Source organism: Sorex fumeus, unplaced genomic scaffold, assembly GCF_029834395.1.
Source record: "Sorex fumeus unplaced genomic scaffold, SorFum_2.1 ptg000037l, whole genome shotgun sequence".
NCBI lineage: Eukaryota > Metazoa > Chordata > Mammalia > Eulipotyphla > Soricidae > Sorex > Sorex fumeus.
In genome coordinates, this window is record NW_026606094.1 from 15,382,195 (window position 1) to 15,395,828 (window position 13,634).

The window sequence follows — 13,634 nt, forward strand, 5'->3', positions numbered from 1 at the left end:
CCACAAATAAACTTACATTTAATGAATCATTAGATCTATTATATTCTACTATAAATTCTTCCTTTTAATAAATTTAATTCAGTTCCTTAAGTATCAGAATCACCTAATTTGACCTCATAGTCACCTCTACAATTTGGGTTTTAGAATATTTCCAGTTGTGGATCCTCTCATATTATATTCTTATATAAGATGGAAAATAATCTCATATCCCTATTATTTTCTCTGAGATATAACTGCCACTCTTATACACAATATCTTGCACTTAAGAGTGTTCTTTTACCAGAATAGCAATATGAGGTCTGCCAATAATTAGAACTTCTAAGAAGGGGCAAGACAGCAGGCTCTGTGATTTGCAGGCATAGGAATAAGCCTGAAAGATCAAATGTCTGCTATTCCCCTGTCTTTTCCTTTAGCAAATTCCTCTCTTCTTTCTTGGTCAAAAAAAGTAAATGAACTGTGTGTGTGTGTGTGTGTGTGTGTGTGTGTGTGTGTGTGTGTATTTGCACCTGTATATCCGATTTCATGGTTTTTGGAGCTGACAGAAATAATGCTTTTCATCATCCAGACATAAAAGTATATTTGCAGATTTTATCAAGGACTTTATCTAACCTCTTCAGCAATTCAGGTGGTCTCTGTTCACTGGGTCAAGTACATAAATTTTCTTTGAAAAATTTTCTTTTTGTCACATAAAATCAATACCATTGTTTATGGACCACAAAGCATATTTTTATGTTCAAAGAAGTATGACCAAGGGCCTACCCTTCAAGACTTTCACTTAAAATGAAAGAGGTACAATGTATGCGCAGGCTGACTCTACTCTGGAAAAGCCATGTTGTCTCTTGAATACACTAACTCTCTCCTAACTCCCTCATATTTCTCTAGGTAGCGTGCAGCTAGAGATGTGTGCAAACAAAGAAAGGCAACCCAAGGTAGAGAGCATGTTCTTGTACATTCAGTGAGTGCTCATGACTTTTTGCATAAGTCCTAGGAGCACTTGTCTCTCACTTGGTTCTCTAGGGAAGTTTATCTCAACCTTTTTTGACTGAGAACCTCAGCAACTTTGTTTGTCTCTATGGACCCCCATCCTACTGGTTGGTTACCAAGTCCCATATCATTCCTCTATCCATTGACACAATTTTCACTGGTGGACCCTTGAAATATCCTGAGGGGAAGGATGCCACAGGGAACCATGTGGCCCCTGGATGAGAAATGGGCTCTAGGACACAAGATTATTGTAAGAGGAAAATGTCTTAGAGGGATCCATTTGTACAGAGATGCAGAAAGACAATGTGAGTTGGGTCCATTTTTGAACCATGTTTCCTAGAATTCTACCATGTTTCCTAGAATTCTCCAATAATTTTGACAGTTTCTAAAGAACTGTGTTATCAGAATTTTGTGCTTCTCTTTGCAATACAATTTACTGCTAACAGGAGAGTCTCTTCCATCCCTAAGAAATAGATTCTTCTAACAAACAGAACCTCAAGTGTTGGCTGCAGAATAAAGGAGAGGGAGGAAGAAAAAAAATCAACTTGGACGGATATAACTGCTTCATATTTCTTCACAAGAATCAATTAAAAGTAACTTATTCATTTAGAAATCAAAGACAGTTTCACGACATGACAACTTAAAAAACAAAACAAACTGTCCAAAAATATTCATTTATCCAACATGTTCTGTGCCTTGTTATGCTTCTGTGAAAAGCTCATTAAATGTTGCAGCATGTGGTTCAAAACTAAGGCTTGTTAGACAGGTACTAGTTATTGCTTTATTGTAATTTTCTATGACCGAAAGATACATGGCTTTTCCTAGAATTTTAAAAATTCTACGTAAAAGTTACTTTTACCCCTTCATGGTGGTCTTTTCTGACAGTAATATGAAATATTAAATTCAGATATTTAGATAAGTTTGATATTCTTCCTCATTTGCATTCAGTTATTTTTCTTTCACACTGTATTTCATAGTGTGACCATAGGGCACCGTTTACTAGTGTGACTAAATGTTTACTGTCATCTACCCTAGTCAATTTGCCTCATAAAGAAAATAACCAGGCCTATGTCATAAATCATTTTAAAACCAATAGGGTTAAGCACTTCATAAATATCTGCTGAATTTCTTGCTGAATCTTGGATGTATGAATAAATTCTTTCCTCTCTACCTCTTGCTGAAACACTGATTACAATTTTATTCACTAAATAAAATGGTTGAGCTTCAAGCACTAAGCTAAACTAATAAAAGAACAAGCATGTAATGTAATTAGCTTTAAATAAATTGAAAATATTGCACATTTTATCATCAAGATAATTTTTAGAGATATTCGCTTTTGTTATTGACTGCCATTGCATTAGTGTTTGTAATTTGCTTAGTGCATTAGCATTAAATACTATTGATTTACTCAGAGCTAACACACCAATTTAGTCTTAGCATTTTTTTCATTTCCTGAACACCACTTCACCTATAGTTTAGATAACTGAGTTTTAAATTTCAGCTTTTACTATAATTTTATGTTTTTTTGCTTTTTGGGTCACACCCAGCGATGCTCAGGGGTTACTCCTGGATCTGCACTCAGGAATCATTCCTGGAGGTACTCGAGGGACCATATAGGATGCTGGAAATTGAATCCAAGTTGGCCGCATGCAAGGCAAACACCCTGTCCACTATGTTATCGTTCCAGCCCAATCATTAGAAAATTTAATGTTATACAGATATATACTTTTCTGGTACTTAGACACAAATTCTACCAAATAAGAAATATCCATGTAATTTGACATAACAACTAGGCAAACTTTCATAAAATCACCTCTAGAAAAGAATGCTTTGCTAATTATAATTTACCCCTTTTTATCTAGTGTATGATTTGAAATACTATAGCAATCTTAATATTCTCTGGTAGGTGAACATTTTTTGATAGACCTCAAAAGGTAACTCAAGTAGGACTTCAGTCTAAATTCACAATACAAATTTTTCTTTTAGAGTTTATAATATTCACAAACCATTTCCCCTTATTTATGAACATCAAGAATGGTTGAATCAGCTACAACCTAAAATGTGGTACAACATATACCTTCCAGTATATTTTGTGAGTCAGTGGTTTCAGTTGACTTCACCATAATATAAATCTTTATTCTATATGAGCATGTGTTTAAAAATTTTTTTCTGTTCACTTGCTGAAAAAGAAATTTTTAATTTTTATTTGAGGGGCTAGGGAGTGGCACATTCTGCAGTGCTCAGGGCTTATCCCTGACTCTATGCTCAGGGATCACTTCTGGTAGTGCTTGGAGGATCATATGTGGTGGTGATGATCAAATTCAGGTTGACCACGTGCAAGGCAAGCATCCTACCAGTGGTACTAGTCCTCCAGCAAAAAAAAAAAAAAAGAGGAAGAGAATAGTTTTGAAGCATTAAATGACACACTACCTCTGCTTTAGTGTTAGCATGGTTTGTAGGGTGAAGTGTAGTAAATGTCTTCCCTAAGATTTTATGACAGGAAATCAACTGCTCAGAAAGTTATTCATATGCAAATAAAAGTTTGAGTTAGGAAAATTCTATACTTAGCAAATGGAATATATCCAAAATTCTAGAATCACTTATCACATTCACTTATTACTTAAAAAAATTTTAAGGGAGTTTTAATGACTTCATGAGTAGCTGAGCTTCAATTTCCTTTATAAACTGCCCTTCCATGCCTCCCTGACTGCTGGAGATGTGACTGAACATATATCTGAGCACTGAGTCACTCATTTAGGTCAAACTACACCCACTGACTCAGTATCTATGGCTATCTGTGAATAAGAAACAGCAGAAATTCCAAGTGGGTCTCCTACTTCAATTCTGAAAGATTTTACTTTCCTTATTACAGTGAGGTGATGCAGAATGGGATGGGATAAAGCAGAGTCTGAAGAAACGATGTCATATCCAAAATTTGATATAGTATCCCAAGTAACACAAAAATCCATGTGGGTCAGAAGGATTGTACCGATACTTGCCTTACAAATGATGGACCCCCATTTGATCCCACGCACCTCATATGGTCCTTGAGCACAATCAGGAGCGACCCCTCAACAAAGAACTAGGTATAGTCCCTGAAAATGGCCAGGTTTGGCTCAATCCTTCCCTAAAGTAACCCAAATCCAAAGAGGCTGACATTCATATGAAAAAAGGAATCCTGCCCACTGTAAGAAGTCTCTATCAATGTAGCATTATGATCATGGGAATAAAAGATACTAGATCTGAAGTTTTAACTCTTCAGCTTTTCAAAAACTAACATTAATAACACAAACTCCTTGTGTTCTATATTGTTACTGTGTCTGGCATATCGAATACTCTCGGTAGCTTGCCGGGCTCTCCGAGAGGGGCGGAGGAATCGAACTCGGGTCGGCCATGTTGGCCGCTTGTAAGGCGAATGCCCTACCCGCTGTGCTATCGCTTCTATAAAATGAATCTCCTTATAGAAGCCAACTACTTAAAACACACACACACACACACATACACACACACTCAACCACCACCACCACCTACTTCAAAGGCATTAAGAAGAATAAGTTAATTTAAAATGCACATGGCATAGTTAACTATACTCACAAATTGGATTGGAAAGAATACCAATTAGATCATGAATTGCTATATTCTACAATTAAATTCAAGCTACATTTTGGTTAGTTTCAGCACTGTGTTTCTATGCTAGTTAACCTATAAAAATACTTTTGCATTTTTTTTCTAGGGAGAGCCTAATAATAAGCTATGCAATAGCTGATGAAAGAAGGCTTAGGAGGGAGAAAAAAGTAAAACATTAATAACTCATTCTATGGTATGTATTTTAATACTCTCATGGTGTTGCTCAGTTATCTCAGAGAGTATTAAAAATTATGTAAAAAAATTTAAATTATCTTAATAAAATAAAGCAAAAATGGAACTTTTCATGGGATAGGTATCATGGAGAATTTAAATAAATAGCAAGCAGTTATTTCTCAAGCTTAGGAAAGAATAAGGGATAGTTTACAGAAGGAAAGGAATCAAATGTAAAATTAATGAATTTCTATTTATATTTTTACAGTAATTAAATCCTTATACCATGGATTTTCTTTCTTGAAAGATGATTTTTTTGGTAGCTACAACATTTGGCATATAGCCAAGATATTTGGTGTTTAGAATAAAGAATCCTTAATAATATTTTATATGCAATAACATTCTCTTATTTCTGAGCACAGGAAGTAAAAAATATCCCCGACATCTGACTTCATATTTTTCAGTCCTAATATAAAATATGTTCTCTCAAGACTGTTAGATTGTTTAAATAAGACATGTCAAACCAGCATAATTACACAGATGTTATTTGTACCATTGACTTCACATTCCAGATTCAAATGGTGTGGGGTGGGAGATTATAGATATATGGCCTATAAAGAGTTATAAATCTTTATTTTATTTAATATTACAAGACATGCTCTGAGGATGAGAGATCAATAATGGTCCTGTGGTTTCCTGATGGAAGGCTGCAATTATTTTCTTCCATTACAACTTAAACATAACCCAATTTGACTCATCTGTCATATTTATAATAGTAATATAGAAACATCTCTCTGTGTTTATTTTTCTGCCTCTTTCTATTTTTCCTTGTTTATATCTTGTTTTGATTTTGTTTTCATTCAAAATGGTTCTAATCACTTTGCTTTCTTCTTTTGATAGCTCAGAATGGTGACCCTTTAACTTTGGCACTCTTTGAATGGAGGTGGAAAATTACTACTTTAAGTTTCCTTTATTTTGGGAAGCAGTTGGCTACTCTTTGAATTTGGTACAAATGATATTTAAAAACAAGGAAGCTTGATATAAACAACCTGTGAGGCTGACTTTTTCTAAAACTGAGTTATCTTCAAATTGTTAAATGAATAGTACAACAAATTATATAAGTATAGCATCTTAGAGTGCCTGGGGTAAGTAGAATTGAAACTCAGGGAACGACAGCTTATACTTGCTTATAGTACAGTTAGGATTCCTTTGTACTCTGCACTTTCCAAATCAACCCTCCTCACCCTTCCTGTGGTGGTATAGTGAAAACTTTACTTTTAAGAAGGATTTTCACAAATTAAGCATTGTGGAAGGGGTCACTCCTAAAAGGTAGCAAGGGAAAGGAAAGTTCCTCAGAAGCATTAGAACAAAAATGTGCCTCTTCCAGAAAACAATTCAAAAACATGAATTCACCTTTATTTATTAAGTATTTATTCTTATAATATTACAAGTATTTCTTCTGGTAATAACTACTATCCATCTAAAGATTAAGTTAGGGTCTCTTATGAATATTATTGTTCTTGTTCATACAACATTCCTCATAGAGGAAAACACATTTCTAGAGTTTCAATAATGATTCTCACGGCCAGATAGAGCATTTTCCTCCTTCAGTCGATCAATAATTAGTCATAAGTTGATGGTGAAGGGGTGTAGTGATAGTACAGAGGGTAGGGCATTTGCCTAGACTACCTGAGTCTAACTCCATATGGTCTCCCGAGCACCCCAGAAGTAATTCCTGAGCACAGGGCCAAGGGTAACCCCTGAGCATCACCAGGTGTGACCCAAAACCCAAAAAAGATGTTGGTGAAACTATTTCCTACATATTCAATTTTGAGTGCTTACATATAACTCAAATCTTTGATAATGAGATTGCAAGAAAAAGTTAATAAGATAGTTGAATTTTCTGGGCAGATGAGAAATATTTTAAGAATCCTTTTGTGTTTCAAGTCTGACAAAACACCTTTTAAAAATATATTGTCTTTACATTTCCTTTTAGGTATATTGTCTTGGTAGGTATATTGGGGGCTGAAGTGATAGCACAGTGGGTGGGGAGTTTGCCTTGCATGCGGCTGACCCGAGTTCAATTCCTCCGCCCCTCTCGGAGAGCCCGGCAAACCACCGAGAGTATCTCGCCATCCTGGAAAAGCCTGGCAAGCTACCTGTGGTGTATTCGATATGACAAACACAGTAACAAGCCTCACAATGTTACTGGGCGCACTTGAGCAAATCGGTGAACAATGGGAGGATAGTGACAGTGACCGTGATATTGTCTTTAGGGACTAGGATAGTTAGGAGAGTTGAGAATTTAATTCCTTTGTTCAATACTGATTCTCATTTGTAAAATATTAAGCTGATGTGCAAATACTCTATTTTTTCTGAAATAACTGTCATATTAAAAAGTCATTGATATGAACCTTTGAAACACTGAAGATAATATTCTTACCAATTATTGAAATTTTAATACTGATTTTCCCTAAATAAATGGTGATTGTATTTTGTGTGTGTATATTCTCAAATTTGGGACTTTATAAGATTTCTATATTATAGGGCATTTACTTAATTACTTTATTTTAAATAGTTCCCTCATTTGGAACACACATTTGGCCAAAATAACTTTAATCAATACTAATTTAGAATGGTTATTCCCTGATGAACTGGCTAAAAAAGGGGGGGCAAAGACAGGACAGATTTAGTAATTATTTGATGATGTATGAACTCAAAACTCCTTTTGGAAAACACTACAAATAAATCCTTTAAGAATCACTTTCAAGGGCGTATGGTGCCGCCAGCAGGTCAATCTGTGCCTGTGAGGCGAGTGCATCAGCAGCCTGATGGTGCCTTCAGACTTCCAGAGACCCAAAAATTGCTGCTGTGCCTTTGGCCAAACTCCAAAAACTCGAGGCCAAGTTTACCAAGAAAGTATACGGCCAAAAGTTAGGTATGTTGGAGACACACCCACAAATCACTTCTGGCTCAGCTATATAATTGGGGGCAAGGCCTCTCTGGTTCCTGATTGAAATGCTTAATGGCCATGATCCCAGAGACTCACAGAACAAATCTCAGAACCCAGTGCTTTTGGCAGAAATGCGTCTGGTCCCCGCAATGGGCTACTGGCGTCGGACCACCCCAAGGGGGAAAGTGTGTTGTCCCTCCACCTACTCCCTCTTGGCCTCTTCCAGAGGCCATTGGACAGTCAGGTTTGGGCCCACTCGGTGGCCGCCATCTTCCAGAGGCCATTAGACAGTCAGGTTTGGGCTCACAGTGACAAGACACGCTGGGCCTCACGAGATGGGGGTGAGCTGGCCCTTTCCTCTCCTCCCCAACGAGACCCCGAATTCGCCACCCATGAACGGCCTCTCTGGCTCCTGATCATGGCTTAACAGCCATGAATCCAGAGACTCAGGTACAAATCTCAGAATCCAGCAGGGTTTGGCAGAAATCCCTCCAGATTTAATTGTTAAAATTTTGGAATTCCAAAATCATATGTTATTTATAACCAGCAATAGAAAACAAATTGTCTACCATTGCCTTTTTGGCAGATCTAAGTGTTGGGGTAAAATCCCAAATAATAATGGTGGGTCTGGTGTCGAAATATTGAATGTAATCAAAGTAGAGAGAGAGTAATGTGGAAATTATCTGCCCCACAGGTAGGGGGAGGGTATGGAATGGGGGGTATACTGGGGTTTTTGGTGGTGGAAAATGGGCACTGGTGAAGGGACCGGTGTTTCATTATATGACCGAGACTTAAACCCGAAAGCTTTGTAACTGCTCTCACAGTGACTCAATAAATAAAATTATTTTAAAAAAGGGGGGGAAAAAGAATCACTTTCAAAAGCAACAAAGAAAATGGTTACATTTATAAAAAACAAGAATCTATTCTTTAATAATTGACATAATCAACACTAAAATTATATGAATGGGAACTCAGGGATAAGTTTCTAGGAACAGCCTCATTAGTAGGTAGAATCACAAATTTCTGATGCACAAATAGTTTAGTGAAGAAAATGATGTGCTCTGGCAACATATAGGTGGTCCAAAGAGGATATCAGTGATGTCACAGATAGAAAATGTATAGAAGAGTTCGCATAGAGTTTTATAAGATGTGTGAGTAGTAAAAGCAGTATTATATCTGATCTTAGACACCTGCTGGGCCTCTTGGGTTAAAACGACTCTTTTCTGTCATTCTGTCTGACTCCTAAGCTCCCCAGGAAGCCTTTTCTCAGCATATATACAAAGCTCAGAAGGGAACAGCCTTGCCTCCACAGAGTGGATTCTCAGAGGACTGTCACTGCTGCAACACAGAGGCACAACTGCCCCACCACTCATACAAAGATCTGATTGGCTGTATATATTAATACAAAATGACAAAGTGTGTGTCTACTTGCTGAACTCGATGCCAGAATGAAAACTCAATTCCAAGAAACTGTTAGAATGGTCACTTGATATCTTGCCAAGTTAATCTGCCAAGATAAAATGGAATCAACTTATTGCTTAGAGTCTTTCCAAACTTCATTTGATCTTGTGAACAGCGTTGGTTTTGGGTGAACGGTGGCTCTAGCTGCCTTCATTTTAAAGATGAAGCCAGGGAAATGATTCTTTGCTGATTACTGGAGTGATCAGCAGTCTTTCTGTGGACTGGGTATAAGAAAAGTGAGAACAGGGGTAATCTCATTCTTGGAAGAATTTTAATCTTTGGTAACTAGAGAAGATAAACAGGCAAATAAAAATTGGAAGTATTTATCTTTATGGAATTTGGCCAGTGCAAAAGTTGGCATCCTTGTAAGATTGTTGGCAAGTTCCATCTTGTTTCCCACAAGAATTTTTGCAATGGGAGTGATAAAGTTTTCATGTGTGGCTGCTACATTATGGGTATTTTTCCTGGGCAATAAAACTGATCTGAATTTCAGTGAATTATCCTGCTTCTTTGTTGGTATACTGAAAAAAACAAAGGGGTAGAATAAAGTTCAGATGTGTTTTGAGAATTTCTAGAATCTATATCTGAAGGCTAAACTGTTCAAAATAAAATGAGATCTCTATATGCTCTGATATAAAGTTCCTCTTAAATTTTAATAAGATTGAAGTAGTAAAGCATCAAGTGCTTTAGAGGACACAGAGAAATTCCTGACTGACTACAAACTTGTGTTTCTGAAGCAACTTACTAGATGCAAAAAAAAAAGTGTTTTCTCTAGATGCCCAATATTACATTTCTATTCCCTAATTCCAGGTTTCAGGAAGTCCTTTTATTTCCCATTCACTCTTTCATATCCTTCTGTTGAAGAAAAGGGGCAGACTTATAAGATAGACCGTTGGCATTAACAGAGTTTGTAATGTAGAGAAATAAAGATGAAGAGAAATAAGTATTATTGGAATATTCATAGACTTGGGATGAGTGAAGAGGAACTTAATATCTCTTGTTTACTAAGATGAATTAATATTCTCAGAAGAATTTTTAGCATTATAAAAAAAAGTGACTTAAAATTTCTATCTGGATAAATATTCCAGACATTTCAGCAAATGTGAAATGTGAACCAAATGTTTCTGAATTCCTATGTCCTTGGTACCCCTCAGCAAATCATATACTTTCTTTCATTTAAAATGTGCTTAGTGAATCCCAGAAGACAGCAGCTCTCTGGAGATCTCTCCAGATTCTGTACCGAGGCAATTCCACTGGGGCACCTCAGGTGGAGCAGGTGTGCCCTCTTCGCCCGCTCCAGATAAAACCCTGGAGCTTCCAGAAGCAAAACCCAGGTAGGTGGGTTCAGGGACTAAAACTCCAGGCCCTTCCCGTCTTCCCTTCCACTTGGGGTCCTGGCTGTCACACCCACGATCTGCCTCTGGGCACCATCTCAGCACATCAACGGCCATGATCCAGAGACTCCTAAATGAATCTCAAAATGGATTAGCTCCCTACAGAGATGTCTCTGGACCTCAAATATTTACGATTTTAGAATTCCATGATCTCTCATGATATTCATAATGAGCAATAGCAAATAAATTATCTAGCATCTGCCCCTGGCGGGCAGGCTAGAATGGTGGTAGGAAAATTTGAAATAATGGTGGTGGAAAGGTGTAATGGTGGTAGGATTGGTATTGAAATACTGAATCTTAGAGGCATTACAGAAATTCCCATGCAGTTTTCTAGGTTATTTAGAGATGTATAGTTATTTCTTTTAAAAATCATTTGTTGGGTTTGGAAGATGGTCCAAAAGGCTAGAGCATAGGATGTGCAATGTGGTAAACCTACATTGGTCTATTCCAGCATGTGTAGAGACCCCCAAACACAACCAGAAATAACAATGTGTACCACAAATGAAGTATCCTTGACCCCTTCTGGGGGTGGCGCAAAAGCAAAAATAAAAATTATTTCTTGACTAATATTTTAGAAGTGATTTTGCATGTCCTTAAACAATATTAAGAATACAGATAATTCATTTGTATATCAATGAGTACAGTATGTGGAGTCTAAGAAAAAGCCCTTAAAATCCATAGATTGGCTTGACTCACTTTTTTTGTGGGGGAGGTGGCACACACAACAGTGCTCAGGGCTCACTCCTGACTCTGCATTTGGGGATAACTTCTGGTGGAGCACAAGGCCAGCACAAGGCAAATACCCGACCAGCTGTGTTATCACTTTGGCTCTGACTCACTTGTTCTTAATGTCATAAAGACTTCATTAGAATCTCCATAATCAAATTCTGGAAGCACAGCTTTTATGTTAAACTTTGTGTAAATCAGAATGCTTATAAGAGAAATAAATTTAATTTTGTTAAAATGATTCAACCTCTAAATTCCTTTGGAAAGGATTTGTATATAATCTGGACAGAGACTATTTCCCAAGAACAAAAACACTCTTGATAGTCCTTCCTAAACTGCTACTTAACTTTGTGAGCGGGGGCAGTTTGTGACTTACTCTATTAAAGCAGTGCTCATGGTTGGGTCCATAAAAGTGCTGGAGACACCTCACGTTGTTTTTGTTGACGATCTTGTTGAAGAATTCATTGACATACTTGATAGGGAATGCACAGACTGCGGAGCGTTTCATCGGCTCAGCAGAATCCGGCTTGCTCTGGGCAAACACCCCATAGAGAATGTCATCATTCGGATTGGCGCCTATTTGCTTAGCGAGATGGGCCCCAGGTTTACTGACATACGCAGCTTGGAGAATATTGAACACTTCCTCCCTTGTGGCTCTCTTCCTTCTCTTCTCTGTGAGAATACACTCCAGAGGCATCTCCATGTAAGAATGCAAGCCAGAGTCTATGGAACAGAACCTGATTATTCTCGTGTGGAAAGTCTGAGCATCCAGAGTTTCCCGTTGGACTGTCAGGAAGTAAATGAAATGGTTGCTCTCGAAGGCGTGGATGTACTTAACGGGGTAAGAGTCTCGGAACTCAGGCAGGACATCAATATAGGACTGGTCTGTCAAGAACTTGAAACCATCTTGCGTTTCCTTCAGCCTTCTCACGGAGATAGAATGCAAGGAGTGATTGGGAGGATAAGAAGAGTTGATGGTGTTGCCCACAAAGAAGTTGATAAAACGCTCCTTCTCGGACAGCAGGACTTTGGTTCCCAGGGCGCTCACCACACAGTCGGGACACTGGCCGGGCTCTTCATCCACCTGTGGGGAGTACATGCAGTGAACCTCCGAGTTGATGTCAGCAGTATTGTCCGGGGGCAGCACGTGTCGCTGGCACGTGCCTCTGCGTACACTGCCGCAGCTAATGAGCTGGTCATCGTAGTATGTGTCAATAAGCAGTGCCATGTTGATGTTATCTTTCCAAACTCCACCTGATGCATTGGCTTTGTGGCCACAGTCCTGGCAGGGCAAGCAGTCTGGGTGTTCCAGCACTGGGCCTGTCTTGTATTCAGCAACCTTCTGCAGGTCTTTGTCATTTAAAACATAAAGGGAGTTCACAGCACCGAGGTAAATATGATGCTTGTGCAAAACCACATTCTGGATGGGCGTCTCGGCAGTGAAGTTGGGAAGCTGGTACTTCATATTCACATTCATCTCCGACTTCACCAGCGCTTCTCTGCATTCCCCTTCACTCCTCTGCACCAAGGTAAACAGAAGCACAAGGACGCCAGGTGCAAGCACAGCAGGGGCTTTCATGGTGAGAAGTTTATCTGCCAAAACATGTCCAAGGCGAGAACAGTTTAGTTGTCATTAGAAACAAAGAAGTAGAAGCTGAAAGATACCAGTTATACTATCAGAAACAAAGCTTGCTAACTGGAATTTTTACGCTGGGTGAAAACAAAAATCTCTAACTGGTTTCATATAAGGATGCATTGTGCTGCGGACATGACTCTACATAGTTTAATTTTAGAACTCAAGCCACGAACAAGTAATTTTAGAGAACCATTATGAGATGCAAACAATGTTCTGTTAGGATTCTACAGCGACTAAGTTAGACTCATTTAGCATTGAAATCAGGAACACAGCATTTTTTTCCCCCTTAACCCCTTGCTAGTTGTTTCGTGTGGTTTAATAACTGTGGTTAGTGACTTGGTTGATATTTAAACTTTCACAGATACTGAAGTAAAGGATTTGTGGTTCAAATTAGTTTACTCTAGAAAATCACAGCAGGCATTGTTTCCTTGGGAGCATGTAGAATACTAGGCTAAATTTAGCTTCCTTTTGGAAGAAAACAATCATAAATTCTAGAGGCAAGATGATCACATGCTGTTTATAGGATTTGGTGTGTAGAGGAAAGGTATGGTTACAATTTGGCCATAGTTGACCTATTGTTTTACATAGACAAATGCTTTATTTGAGGTAAAATCACTGGGAATATTAAAAACAAGCCACCAACTTATGAAATAAAATATAATATTCAGGACTAGAGTCCTAG

General features: G+C 38.0%; 1 protein-coding gene across 1 annotated transcript in view; it reads right to left on the reverse strand.

The window, feature by feature from the left end:
* The window catches only part of MET (MET proto-oncogene, receptor tyrosine kinase), a 129,889-nt gene that overhangs the window by 83,083 nt on the left and 33,172 nt on the right, over positions 1–13,634 (reverse strand). The window contains exon 2 of the mRNA XM_056118305.1: positions 11,693–12,909. Within this exon, the coding sequence (XP_055974280.1) occupies positions 11,693–12,895 (1,203 nt within the window). The 5' untranslated portion in view covers positions 12,896–12,909. The remainder of the gene's footprint in view (positions 1–11,692; positions 12,910–13,634) is intronic.